The sequence below is a fragment of the Corythoichthys intestinalis genome, chromosome 1, assembly GCF_030265065.1.
Source record: "Corythoichthys intestinalis isolate RoL2023-P3 chromosome 1, ASM3026506v1, whole genome shotgun sequence".
In the NCBI taxonomy this organism is placed as follows: Eukaryota; Metazoa; Chordata; class Actinopteri; order Syngnathiformes; family Syngnathidae; genus Corythoichthys; species Corythoichthys intestinalis.
The window spans coordinates 83222179-83237232 of record NC_080395.1 but is presented as its reverse complement, the minus strand read 5'-3'; the positions used below and the strand labels follow the sequence as shown (position 1 = coordinate 83237232).

The following is a 15054-nucleotide window of genomic DNA, read 5'->3' as shown; positions in this document are numbered from 1 at the left end:
CAAACTCACAACGAGGTCAAAAGAGGCCCAAAGCCTCAATATTAACTGTGGCAATAAGTGGCAAATGCACAAGAATGTGTAACATTTTACTGATACATTTTTCTAATAGAAATAAAAAATATTGGTATATATTGGCATATAGGTCGTTGTTCTACCTTTGGCAATATGTGTTAAAGCAGCGGTCCCCAAACTTTTTCCTGTGAGGGCCACATAACTTTTCCCTTCTCTGATGAGAGGCCGGGGTCACTTTGTAACAGAAAAAGTGTGATGATTGCAGGAGTGCATAAATGTAAAAAAAATATTGTTTTTCAGAAAGCCACAATCAAATATCCCTCTGTGGATTCTTCACGGAACAAAAGTAAATAAAATAAAATAAAATAAAAATAATAATATAATATAATAATAATAAATAATAATAGCACTATTAATTAAATAGATAATAACCAAATAACCCTCTCTGAGTTATTCACTGAAAAAGGCCAGCAAATAAATAACACTACTGAGGGAGAAAAAATTAAAAAAATTCAAAATGCTCTCTGGAATTGTTCAGGGGGCCGGACCAAATATGGAGTCGCGGGCCGTAGTTTGGGGACCCCTGTTTTTATTTACCAGTATACTGAAATGCATGCCTTTTAATTTTTATGGTGCTTTCACACTCAAGTGGTGGCGCCCTTGCGCTTCCTCACGCGAATAAGAACGCGCTCACGTGAAGAAGAGCGCACTTACACGGCGAAGAAGAAATGCCGCATCCAAGCAAGTGAGCGAGTTAGTGAAAAAGGGAAACACTGCCACGAGCCTACGTTCTTTTTAATGTTTGTAAAATACCTACAGAGGCAACGCCTGTATGTATCATCTTCTGTGTTGTTGTTGTGTGTTTCACTCGCGATCGGACACTTAAATCCAGTTGTGTAGTGGTTTAAACGATGTGCTAATGCTAGTGAACGCATGCTAACTGTTTGTTATTACTGTGTTAGCAGCTAATCATTGCTGATTTACGTTGAGGCAAACCTGTTTTTTTATTGGGGACGAAATTGATTTGTTTCATTTCTATTTTTAGTTTCAAGTGATGGTTGAATAAAGTCAGCAAATTATACCAACGTCCTCTGCATCGTCCTTTGGGAGTTTAGCTAGCTGTATAGCCAGGACTGAGCCTGAGCGTCTCGGTGAGGACAGTGCAGTCTATTACCTCCCGATGCAGTTATCTCCATCTTGCAATGACTGCAAGTCGCTTTGTTGTAATTTTTCCTCCTGAAGTGAAGACACACTTTCGAGCGTTCCAACCTACGTGCTGTCATTGTTATGTTTACGGCAGCAATGCTCGTGCTAAACTATCGTAACCTTTCCTTTTTCCTGGTGAAGTGTGGCCAAACTTTTTTTTTTTTTTTTTTTTTTAAAACCTGTCCTGTTCAGCTGTTTGACACAGAGGATGGAAGTCTAAGTGCCCGGATTCTGAACAGTTTTAATGTTTCACATGGAGAGTCTGACATACTCCCATTGTGATCATTCAAAATACCTTTTTATTATGACAAAGCAGCGAACAGGAAGGGATTATGGGGGGACAGAAGAAAAGAAATACAAGAGAAGAAAGAAAAGAAACACATACACAAACAACAACAAGAAATACATTGAACATCTAAACTAGTTACTAATATGCTGGTGCTATCGTCAGCGAGATGTATTTCCGGTTTACACCATGTGGGGGCCAATTGGCCAGTGAAAGAGGAGAATGGGGGTGGGGGTGTCTATAAGACTATAAGCTAAGTGATTGAAAGGGGTAGAGTGTACACAAATCAGTTCCGTGATCTAGAACCCAGTAATCGTGTGAATCTCTTATGAGTGTAAGCCCGTTGGCGACCAACCCTACGCCGCCGCATCGCCAATCCCGGCACCGGAACCCCCAACCCGAGCATGCCCTACCGCATCCAGCAGCACGCAAGCCCCACCGGGCGCGCGACAGCCTCGCAGACGGGCGGAGAGACCGCGCGGGCGCCAACCCAGGGCCACGGCCCCCACCCAGCCAGCCCGGGGAGGGAGGGCGGGCGGGGGGGTGGTGGGGCCATGCGCAGCCCATCCCTCCTCCCGCCGCCCAGCAAAGGAGCCACCGTCCCCCCCCCGGGACCCAGGGTGGTCCCCCGGGCCACCCGCGCGCCCATCAACCGGCCTTCAGGGATGGCAGGAGGGGACGCATCACCAACCCCACGCCTACACCCACCCCCGCCCGCCCACCCGGGCCACGAGCCACAGCCACAGCCCCCCAACCGGCACGGCACGCCACGGGACCCCCAGCGGCCCACCAAGCCCCAGGCAAGGCAGGGTCCCCCGCCGGTGCAGGCGACACCCCGCTGATACACCGGCGCCCAGCCAGCGACCCGCAACGGAGCGCAGGGCGGATGCCCAGCCAGAGAAGAGAGGGGAAGGCGGAGGCAGGAGAACGCCCAGGAACTGCCACGGGGCGATGCAAGATCGGAGACCCGACCCCCCAACCCACTCCCGCGGCCGGCAGCCGAGGCAGAGGGGAGGCCACACCCCGGGAGCCACGCCATATAGAAAAAGTGTGGGACCCACCTACCACCCTATTACTGTGGCTGCCAGGTTCCCGACTGGCAGCCATCACCCAGCACCGTGATGGGGGTGTGAGGGGAGGGTAGTGCAATGTATGCATTAAAATAGGAGAGCTTGGCTTGGGGCAGTGGGACCGCAGCATGGAGTTTCTGTCCAGCCGCCCGTCCCACCGCCCTTTGCCGGAGCTCTCCTGTGGAGTATGATGTGTGTGGTGCATTTAAAAAAGGTGCAGGGATGGCGGGGCCTGTGGTGAGGAGGCAGCCGTGAGGCCCCCCCCCCCCCCCAACAGGTCCCAACCATCCCACAGCCTTGGTGTGTGGTGCATTAAAAACAGGGGGGAGTCGGGCTGGGACTGTAAAGCCCCGTCCCAACTCTCCCCGGAGAAATGTATGAGCATGTAAGTGCCAGGGTGAAAAATATTTACAGTGCCGAAGTGAGAAGTGCGTGAGTTAAGAGGCAGGCTCCCGCGGGCGTGGCCCCGTCCACCAGAACCACCGGCCCCAGGGCGGAAGAAGCGTCAGGGCCCCGATCAATCCCCGCCCCAGACCACCCACGGCGCCTCCGCGACCGCCCACCCCCCTCCCACCCACCGAGCACCCACCCCGCACCCCGACCAGGCGCCACACCAAGCGCCGGCGACCAGGGGGCGTTCACCCCACCGGCAAGGGACAGCGAGCCTCACCCTAGGCCCCGCGGGCCCCAAGAGGCCCCGCCAACGACCCCACCGGCCGGGGGGCAGCCGCGGCCGCCGCGGCCTAGAGAGGCGGACAGGGCCGGAAACAGACCAAGGGGAGGGAAGCGCACCCCCCACAACCCACCCCCGGGCCAAGAGGGGCGCGCGGTATGGCACCAGAGGGCACCTCCCCAGCACCCGGTACAGGGAGACGCGGCTCTGGCCGGGCGGACCTGGGAGGGAACCATGGCTGCCGCATACACCCCCCGGCCCCCACCCCAACTCCACCCCACCCCGGCCGGCCGGGGAAGGGCCGCGGCCCCGGACCGGCACCCGCGCGGCCCCCGCACCCGCCCACGACACCAGCGCGCGCCCGACGGGACCCCCCGCACAGCCAGACGCAACCAGACAAGCCCGGCCGAAAATCCCGGGGGCCAAGACCGGCGGCGGCGGGACGGCCCAGGGCAGGACGCCAACAAACTCCACCTGTAAAGCTGATAAAAGAAGAGGTTTATCAAACACCATTAGATGTATGCCAAGGACCAGTGAAGTGTATTATTTACGCATAGTTCCTTAATTGTTCCAAGTCTGATAAGTAATATATAGGGTGTTCCAAAAAAAAGTTGCATATGATCCCCAGTAGCTGGAAACCAAATTGTCTATGAGTATCCTTGTAAAATAAGCCCATTGACCGACTAAACTGTGAAGGAAGAAAAATTATTTATTACATGCTGTTGGGAGTGTATAAAACAGTTCGGATTTAAACATGTCCAGTTTCCAATTGCAGAAGGATGCATACAACTTCCCTGGACACCCCGCATACATCCATTTATGTATACATTTCTATTATTTTTGTGGCATTCCTTCGCAGGTGAGAGAGAATCCTTATTCTATGTTCATCATTCTTGCGACCGTTTCCCACTGTTGTTCGTATTTGTCCATTTTATTTGTCTGTTTGGCAGATATTTTCTCTAATGTTATATATTCAATGATTAGATTTAGCCATTGGTTAATGCTAATGTTTTGTTTGTTTTTCCAATTCAACAATATTGTTTTTTTGGCTATCGTTAGACTTGCTAGTAGTGGACGGGTTTGATGGATAGAGATATTCACTGTATTCAGATCGCCAAGCAGACAAAGAGTTGGAGACAATGGAATCCTGCAGTTCAATAGGAAAGAGAGTTTCTTCGTTACCTGTGCCCAGAAATCTTGTATTGGTTTACATTGCCAAAGAGCATGAAAGTATGTATCTGAAGTATCTTCGTTGCAGCTTGTACATTTATCGGATTGGGAGAACCCCATTTTGTGCATTTTAGATTGCGTAATATGCCATCTGTGCAGTATTTTGAACTGTATAAGCTGAAGGTTCTTATTCTTTGTCATTATAAATGCATTTTTACAGATGTTGGACCAATAGTTATTATCTAATGTTACCGAAAGTTCGTTATTCCATTTTTCGATTGGTAGGCAAGTAGAGTTGTTACATGAGAGGGCTTTATATACTTTTGAAAGTATTTTTTTTTGTTGAGGATGTATATTTATTATTTTATTTACGAAAGGTGGTGGGTCTAACGTACCCGTTAGTGATGGAAATTTGCTTCTGATGGCTGCCCTGATTTTATTGTATTGAAGGAAATTGACCCCTTTGATCTGGAAATCTTGTAATATTTTTTCATATGACATGAATGTATTATCTTTAAACAAATGCTGTAACTGGTTTATTCCCGTATCATCCCATGTGCTGAAATAAATAGGAATTTTATTAACTCCAAAGTCTGGGTTGTGCCAGATTGGTGAGAATTTACACGGGGCTTGTTGTGATTGCGTAATTTCCATACCTCTCCACCAGGCTTTCAAGGTACATGCTATCATTGGGTTTTTGAAGCAGCTATGGTGCTTAATACTAGAACTAATAAAGGGGAGGTTTGCCAATTGTATTTGGTTGCAGTCTGTTTGCTCTAATTCTAGCCATGACTGTTGTTCAGTGTTAAGGTATAACCACCTAATAAGATATTGTATTTGATTTGCTATATAATAGTGTTGGAAATTAGGGGCCTCTAGACCCCCCTCTGGTTTATTTCTTTGCAATTTGGCAAGGCTAATTCTGTTTTTCTTGTTTTTAAAGTAGAATTTTGTGACGGCTGAGTCTAGGTCTTGAAACCATTTTTGAGTGGGTTTAAAGGGGATCATTGAGAACAAATAGTTTATTTGTGGTAATACTTTCATTTTGACTGTTGCTATCCGGCCCAAAAGTGAGATGGGTAGATTATTCCAGTGTGTCAAATCTTCACATATTTTTGCTAGGAAGGGTGTATGGTTTAGTTTAGTTAATTCTGTAAGTTTTGGTGAAATGTTGATTCCAAGATACTTTATATTCCCTATTGGAATATTGTGATTTTGATTTGCAGGATTCCATGAGTTTGTTGATAAGGGCATTATAATTGATTTTGACCAATTTATAGCATAATCTGATATTTGTGAAAATGTCTTTATTAGTTCAAAAGTCTCATGTAGGGAGGATTCTGGTTTTTCTAGATATAAAAGTATATCGTCTGCGTATAAGTTAATTTTGTGTTCCGATGTGCGCGAGCAGATCCCTTTGATATTAGCGTTTTGTCTTATTGCAATTGCTAATGGTTCAATAAATAGAGCGAATAATAGGGGTGAGAGTGGACAGCCTTGTCGAGTTCCCCTTTGAAGACAGAAACTTTGTGAAATGACCCCGTTTGTGTTTACAGTGGCTTTTGGGGCGTTGTAGAATATTTTTATCCAGCGGATAAATGGCTCACCGAAGCCAAATTTTTCCAAAACTTTGAAGAGAAAAAACCAGTTGACTTTGTCAAATGCTTTTTCTGCGTCCAAAGAGAGGATAATTGCTTTCTGTTTATAATTCTGTGCAATATTAATAAGATTTAACAAGTGTCTTATATTGTTTGTAGAGTTACGTCCTTTAATAAAGCCGGTCTGGTCTTTATGAATTATAGTGGGAAGAGTTTGTTCTAATCTAGTAGCTAAAGCCTTTGCAATAATTTTAATATCTGTATTCATTAAGGATATTGGTCTATAGTTTGCTGGTTGGGTTAGGTCTTTCCCTTCTTTTGGCAGTAGTTTGATTACTGCAGTGTTCATATTGTCTCTAATTTGACCCTTGGCACTGATTTCTTGAACCATTCTATAGAAAAGTGGTGCCAGCATATTCCAAAAGTGTTTAAAATATGATGTCGAGAACCCATCGGGCCCCGGTGCGCGACCTTTTGGCATGTCCTTTACGGCATTCCATAATTCAGCGAGGGTAAGTGGGGTATCTAGCAATTGTTGGCTTTCTTCAGTTATTTGGGGGATGTCAAGATTATTAACGAATAGGTCAATGTCTTCATTATGATCGTTTGTCCCCGAGTATAAGTTTTTGTAGTAGCTATAGAAAGTTTCGTTAATTTTTTCTGGTGATTGTGTTATTATGCCGGCTGAATCTTGTATTGTTGTAATTAATGTTTTTTCTTTGTTACGTTCAAGTTGGTTTGCTAAATATTTCCCGGATTTGTTATTATGCTCAAAATTGGTATATCGTAGTTGTTGTAACAGAAACTGAGTTTTTCTAGACAGAATACTATTGAGCCGTTCTTTGGCGCTGAAAAGTTCTTTTGTGGTATTGTCTGTGGGATTATTGGCGAATTCCTCCGTCAGTTGTTTGATTTTCATTTCTAATTCGTTTTCCAGCTTCTGTTCTTGTTTTTTTTTATATGATGAATATGAGATAATCTTGCCTCGAATTACGCATTTTCCTGTTTTCCAAAGCAATGACGGTGAGATGTTTGGGGAATCGTTAAGTTCCATAAAGTCTTTCCATTCTTTCTTAACGAATGTATCAAATGCTGGGTCATCTAATAAGGAATCATTACAGCGCCAGGTTGCGTGGGGTATCGTGCGGGAGTCAGTTTTAAGGGCTAAAGAAATTGGTGCATGATCACTGATGATTATTGGATGTATTCTTGGCGAAATATTATTAATAGCGGAATTATTCGCTAGAAAAAAATCGATTCTTGAGCACGAACCATGGGCTAGGGATTGAAAGGTATATTCCCTTTTTGTTAAATGTTTTGCTCTCCAGACGTCACTTAAGCCAAAATCGTCCATATATTTCCTAATGGTTCTTGCAGTTTGTGACTGTTTAGTGAGTTTATAATTGGAGCTATCTATACTTGGATCAAGTGTAGTGTTAAAGTCCCCTCCTATAATAATTGTTGAGTTCACTGACATGTCACTCAGTTTACCAAAGATATTGTGGAAGAACTGTGTATCCTCGTTGTTTGGGGCATATATGTACACTAATGTGAACAGTTTATTACTTATGGTAGCTTGTACTATTATGAATCTACCTTCCGGGTCTGCAATTGCACTATTTAATGTGTATGAGATTCTTTTATTTATTAATATTGATACTCCTCTTTGTCTGCTGTTATAGCTGGCTGAATACATCAAGTTAAAATTTGAGTGTTTAAGATATTTCTCTTCGGATTTGGCTAGATGTGATTCTTGCATGAAGAAGAGGTCTGCCTTTAATTTGGTGATGTGTTCCATAATTTTAGTTCTCTTTGCCTGCGATCGGAAGCCTTAAATGAAACAAAATTTATATATGTCATATGCGGATATTTCTAAGTATCTTAAGGAAAGTAATGATCTCAGGATGTGTGTTATAATATTTGGTCCTGAGTGTCATCAACCATTCACATTCATTGGAAGCCATACGAGTATGTAATAAATCAAATTCTAATAGAAATGAATGCAATTTTTTGTAAACCGCTTGGCATAATTCACACGACATTAAGACGTTGTTAGAAGGATTAAATACATGGGTAGCATCATCACTAAACATTACAATTTTAAAGTGTGTACTTAGTGTGTGTTTGAAAACAGCGGTGTGGAAAAGGTGAGACAAATAACCCAGAAAAAGAAAAGATATGAGCGCCAGTACAGAAATGTGTAGTGTGAGACATGCGTGACTCTTAAAGACTAAGTGATTATCATGCAACCCTGATCGGTACGTGTGCATTGTTGAAATAAAATCGACTTAATACAGCATTGTGTACATATTGGAAGTGCTTAGGAAGTACAGACAAAGTGATTATAATGCAATCCTAATCTACACATGTGCCTTGCTCAAACAAAAAAAACACTTAATTCAGCATTATATACGAACTGGAAGTGTTTCGAAGGTACAGACAAATAGTTATCATGCAGCCCTAATCTCCATATGTGCCTTAATCAACCCAAAACAATTTAATTCAGCATTATATGCATACTGGAAGTGTTTAGGAATAGCAAACTAAGTATTAAGCATCCCTAATCTATACATATGTCTTGCTTAAATCAAGACAGTTACATTCAGCATTGTATGCATAATAGAAATATTTAGGCATTACTTATCGGTCAGAATAGCCATGGGGTGAGCACTTGGTCTCGGTATAGTTGACCATCAATGAAAAGTTTGTCAAGTGTGATAATTGCACGTTTGCCCTCTGCTCTGGACCGCTTCAGAATTGGATAGAGGATTTTCCGTCTTTCGTTGATCTCGCGCGGGAAATGATCATTCATACCGAATCTTGTTCCTTGTAATTCTCTTCCTTTGGATTTCACCAGTACTTTCTGCTGGTAGAGCTCGAACTTGGCGATTATTGGACGCGGACCGCTTCCTCTTGGCTTCCCAAGACGGTGTACCCTCGCAAACTTGATCGAATCCACCATTTCCTTGGGCAGCTTGAGAGATGTTGCCATAAATGACTTAACGAGGGCTTCTGGTTTGTCTACTGTATTTTCTTCGATGCCAGAGAAAATTAAATTGTCCCTCATGCTCCTTGATTGAAGGTCCAAAATAGATTCTTTCATTATCTTGTTCTCTTTTTTCAGGGATTGTAATAGACCTGTCGTCGACTCGAAGGCGCCTTTAAGGATATCGTTTTGCGACTTGAGATATACTACCTCCTGCTGAGTAGACACGAGGCTTTCTTTTAACTCTTTAATCTCGGCTTGAAGGATTTCTAATGCTATCGATATTTTCTTATCGATTGATCCAATTCCCTCGCTAAGTGACTTTGTGTATTCGGGTGGGCTTGCTAACAACAGATCGTCGGTCGATGTAGCCGAATCAATAGAATCTGCCTTTTTACGCTTCGCCGGGAGATCACTGCGTTGACTGGATGTTGCCATGGCGTTTCCTTGATGTGTGGCGGAGTCGGAGAAAAAAGGTAAATCACGATCGTGAAAATTTTTAGGGAAAAATTAGTTTAAGTCTTCTTGAGCAAAGTTACTTGCTAGCCTAGCCAGTTGATTGCGTCATGCGTCTACGGAGTCTCGCGAGAGTAACGACGTCACAGCATGCTCTCTTTTTCCTGGTGAAGTGTGGCCAAACTTTGGAGCGAGTGGTTCTTGGCGCCATGCTAGTTTGATGCATCTGGACAACATGACACGTCACGACGCAATATGCGTCTTTAGGGATTGTTAAAGGGATGGTTAAGGCTTTTTCATTGTGATGCTGTGGCCTCGAAACACTCGGAACTGGTTCGGAATTGGAATTGGATTTCGATTCCCATCCCTAGCTATGAGCGACATGGAATTTGCACTTCTTGGGTTTGACATTGAGCTGGTTCTCAAGCAGTCTTTGAAGCATCTGTCGAACGTGACGTATATGTGCTATAAGGAAATCAGAAAAAACAAGAATTTCGTCCAGGAATACGAACACAAATGTGCCTATCATATACCGCAGGACATCGTTGACAAGTCACTGGAAGGTGACAGGTGCATTAGTCAAAACCAAAGGGCATCATCACATACACATAGTGGCCCCAATGAGTGTTGAAATCCCTCTTCCATTTGTCGCCCTCGCAAATGCAGACCAGATGGTTGGTATGGCGCAGATCGAGCTTTGTGAAGATGGTGACTCCATGAAGGAGAGCAAAGGTAGCGTCAATAAGAGGGAGTGGGTACCTGTTCTTGATTGTTATGCTGTTCTTAGTGCATTTGCTTTTTTTGCCTCACTTGCTAGCTTTTAGCCACATATTATGCAGAATGGACTTGGTTGTAGGCTCCTCTTCTGGCTCAGCAGGTGGCGTTTTCCCCGGAAAAAAAAAAAGCTTTCCAAAGACGTTGCAGCCCCAAGCACACAGGCATCAGCAGCTAACCTGACTGATTACATTGAACTCTTGTAGCAGCCCAGCGTCAGTCAAACACCTGAATAATGGCGGCCAATTACTAGAGGGCAATTTACACAAATCTCTACTCGGATTATTCGATAGGTGTGTAAAAACCCCAGCAATGGCGGCCAACCACTAGAGGGCAAATACACAACTCTACTCAGATTAGTCAAGAGGCACGGGCAAGATTGCGGTGATTAACAAATTCCCCGTGGCCCGTTGCAAATGCGCCATGGACTGGTACTGGTCCCCGGCCCAGTGGTAGGCAATCCCTGGTTTAGAAAAAACTGGCCTAGGTTTAACCGCTTGTCAAAACTTCATGTCCTTTTTTATTTGTATTTTTTTTAAAAAAGAGTTTTCATAAAACTCTTTCTACCAATAGGGATTTAAAAAAAAAAAAAAAAAGCATATTTAGTGTAGTGCAGTGTATTGTTCTTGTGTCTAACCTTGCAAGGTCACTAACGTGAATCGTGGGGACAATGTTAGTGCCATCTCCAAACACTGGTATTTCATTTTCCTGGCCCAGCCATGACATCTGTGAAACCAAAGGACATGGGGATGTCAAAATTATAAACCTTTTGTAAATGGTAATGAATGTCCAACCAGCATTTTGTATAACCACCAGTGTTGTCACGGATTACTTAAAAAAGTAATTTAATTACTGATTACTGATTACACCTCAAAAAAGTAATCTAGTTACTTTACTGATTACTTCATTATCAAAGTAACTAAGTTACTTTAAAAGTAACTTAGTTACTTTTTACCATTTTTTTTCCTTTTGCTGCCTCAACATAAAAATAAAAGAAAAATGTCATCGCGTTTAATTTTTTCACAAAAGGCTTAATCTTTGAGTTAGCGGGGGTTTAATTAGTCGACTACCATTGACTCGCCCTTGCTTAGCCATTCCGGAGCCCTAAAACTAACAACTAACTGACAAACTGCACAAAATTTGTTGAAATCAACTCCAACGACTAATTAAACCCCCGCTGACTCCAAGATAAAGCCTAATGTAAAAAATTCTGAACTTCCCCTTTGAAATAAAGACCTAGCCGTTAAAATGTTTGTAAAAGTTGTAAATCAATAAAACAAACAACAAAAATTAATGAAATGAACAAAAATCCTACAACGTAAAGTTTTCATAATGGGTCCAAATCATTTTTCGAACAGATCACGTGACTTGCACCTTGGAGACTATCCTTTGCTTTGCTTAGCCAAAACTATACCAGAGGAGGCAAGATGGATATTTAGAATTTCTTTAAACCTAAGCTTTCAAACGCCGCCAACAACAACTTGAACAGTTGATTGAACTTGAACAGTGTCAGGATGTGTGTATATATATATATATATATATATATATACAATATTGGCCAAAAGTTTGGGACACCTCAAAGGTGGATACTTTGAAGAATGTAGAAAACAAAACCTGTTTTCAGTTATTTCACTTTTTTTTTTGCCATTCCACATGTTCGTTCATAGTTTTGATGTCTTCAGTGAGAATATAGAATAGTAGTGAAAATATATAAAACGCAAAATGTGTGTCCAAACTTTTGACTTTCGTTTCAGTCTTCAACATGCTTCTCCCCCCAGTCCCACAAATGTAAAACTCTGCCTATGATTACAAACTCTAACTATAAAATGTACATAATTACACATATTATAAAGGCTGGTTACAAACTGTAGAAGAGCTGGCTGTCTCTTTACCTGTCGGCTTTTTTTTTTTTCGCAATGCGTTGAGCTGTAATTCCAAGTGCTTCCTTGTTGAATTGGATGTCGAGTATATAGCGGTCGACAGTCTTTCTGAGCCAGCGCAGAGTTTGCAACGCACGGAGATATTTTTGTCATCTTTACTGGACGGATATGTGAAGTAATGGCTGTATCTCCAGTGAGCAAATGCAGCCGTTTGTTGTATCTCTCCGGCTCCTTTACGGTTAGCATCCTGATAGCTAGCAGGCCATGTTGTTGACCGCCGTGGCAGACGGCGCGCGCACAGGCAGCATGGTATTACACGTGACCCGTTTTTTCCCCCCGATGAGAAAACGTGAGATGTGATGTCACTCCCAAACTCAAGCGCAGTATTTTCTTTTCAAATGCTCTGCGTACATTACTACAATATTCTTCATTCTACATACATTATGAGGCAACAAAAAAATAGTAATGCACAGGCAGCGAGGAAACTAACTTTAATCAGATTACTGGCCTGGAAAAATGAACGCGTTAGATTACTCGTTACTGAAAGAAAGTAATCAGATTATAGTACTGACAACACTGATGACCACACATTCCCAAAATATATGGAAATGCTTGGCTCTACTACTGCTGCATCTACAACATGCATCTCCCATCCCTTGATAGTTTTTCTAGACCGGTGTAACAAAAAACGTCACTGTGTTCTTCCAACAAAATTCCCGCCAGCTGTTTGACCCAGTCGTAATCTATTGTATGTTACATATATCTGCCCATTATTCTTCTGTAATAATAACAATAAAGAAATGGAAAACAAACACTTATCTGCGACAAGTCATACACAGGCTTTTTACCCTAAATGCATAAATTCAAGTGTTACACATTTTTTGTTCATTTGTTAACAGGTGGAAAAAGCTGTAAGGTAAAGGAAGACAACTTGATGTGCCTCACACCCCGTTGGTGTTTGTGGATGGACACATATTAAAACACATACTACCTTGATGATGGAATGCTCAATCTTCTTTAATATTTTTCCAATATTTTTTTGCAGCAATTGTTTTAAATAAAACAAGAAATGGAATCATGTTGTCCAAAAGCTCTATTGCGCTCAATATCTGCAATGAAAAAGAACGACATACTATTTGTGTTTATATGTGCATGTGTGATGAGCTCATAACTATAATCTAACCAGATGAAAATTACTTTCAATTACTTCTTTGTGAGAACATACAGTATTCCGTGTCTGCCCTTCTGCATTCGACAACTGTAATATTGTTTGTAATTTCGCCTGATTTTTGTCACTCACTTGGCCGGCGTATCAATCTAGACCCAATGTTTACACAGGCTGCACAGATTGGTAGAATTTTGTCCAGGAACGATCACCGAAGTGATAAGAACAAACAAGCAATACACAAACACGCACAGCACAGAAAAGCACAGTCTCATCTACGTCGTGCTGAATCTATTTTTTGAAGATTCCGTGGGTTCCTCTGGTTTGATTTGGCAGTTTAAAACTTTGTCTACTTCAACCGCAATTCATGGTCTTCTGGCTAAACCGGATGTCCGTAGCAGAAAATATCAAGATGGCGCTGCCCAAGGAAAGGAAACTTGTCTATAGAATCTTCAGACAGAGTGTTTTGTGACAGGCAAATTACTGTGTGCGGGAGGGGACAAGGGGGGGTAATGCCATTGCAAACGCAATGAGGATCGGCTAGGTGGCTCGGAGCATTAGCATAGCATTCACATTCTTGTCAGAATTAGCATTTACTGTAGCGTGGCGAGCGTCATCTTAAACTCTCGGGCAACTTTTGATTACGTACAGTTTGTGACGTGCAAGTGGCTACAAGTAATTGAAAAATTGTACTATTTTCCTGGTGAATGTGCATTATCCTCGCCAAGTTGGCGTTGTCTTTGTAGACGCTACAATTTATTCATTATAATTTGTTTTATTTATTTTTTGTTACCATAAATATTCACTTGCTAAACTTTTCTTGAATGACTGCTTATATGTTTATTGAATAATGATTTTGGCTTTAATATTGTCAAAAATTAAAGTTGAAATTGATTCCGTAATAGATGACACTCGGCGTGGATTTATGAGGAACTTGACTCCAAGGTCTCCAGTCCGTACTCGGCACAGATGTTCCTGTACACTATGCCTGCTACCTGGTTATGTTGTTCCATGTATGTCTTGCCTGCCAGCATCTTACACCCTGCTGTGACATGCTGGACTGTCTCAGGGGCCTCTTTGCTTAGCCTGCACCTGGGGTCCTGTTTGGTGTGATAGGCCCCTGCCTCTATTGATCTTGTGTTTAGGGCCTGTTCTTGTGTTGCCATTATCAGCGCCTCCGTGCTGTCTTTCAGTCCGGCCTTTTTCAGCGACTGGTATGTTTTTCCCATGTCAGCTACCCCCTCAATTTTTCGGTGGTACATACCATGCAAGGGCTTGTCCTTCCATGATATCTCCTCAGGGTCCTCCTCCTTACTAGGCTTCTGTTGCCTGAGGCATTCACCGAGCAGGTCATCACTGGGGGCCATCTTCATGATGTACTCTTGGATGGATATAATTTCCTCCTGGATAGTGGCTCTGATGCTCACTAGTCCTCGGCCTCCCTCTTTCCGCTTTGTGTAGAGCCTCAGGATGCTGGACTTAGGGTGAAACCCTCCGTGCATTGTAAGGAGCTTTCTTGGCTTGATGTCGGTAGCCTGCATTGCATCTCTTCCAGTGGCCAGGATATGATGCCGGCAGGGTATCTGATTACTGGTAGGGCATAGCTGTTAATGGCCTAGATCTTATTCTTGCCATTCAGCTAACTCTTGAGGACCTGCCTCACCCTCTGTAAGTATTTGGTTGTGGCTTCCATAATTCAGCGAGGGTAAGTGGGGTATCTAGCAATTGTTGGCTTTCTAAAGTTATTTGGGGGAAGTCAAGATTACTAACGGATCAGT

General features: G+C 43.0%; 1 protein-coding gene across 4 annotated transcripts in view; it reads right to left on the bottom strand.

Annotated features, from left to right (window-relative positions):
• LOC130921088 (adenylate kinase 7-like) overlaps positions 1–15054 on the bottom strand; it is a 167248-nt gene that overhangs the window by 94652 nt on the left and 57542 nt on the right. For all 4 annotated transcript variants that reach the window (XM_057844733.1, XM_057844742.1, XM_057844751.1 and 1 more), the window contains one exon: positions 10869–10957. In XM_057844733.1, the coding sequence (XP_057700716.1) occupies positions 10869–10957 (89 nt within the window). The remainder of the gene's footprint in view (positions 1–10868; positions 10958–15054) is intronic.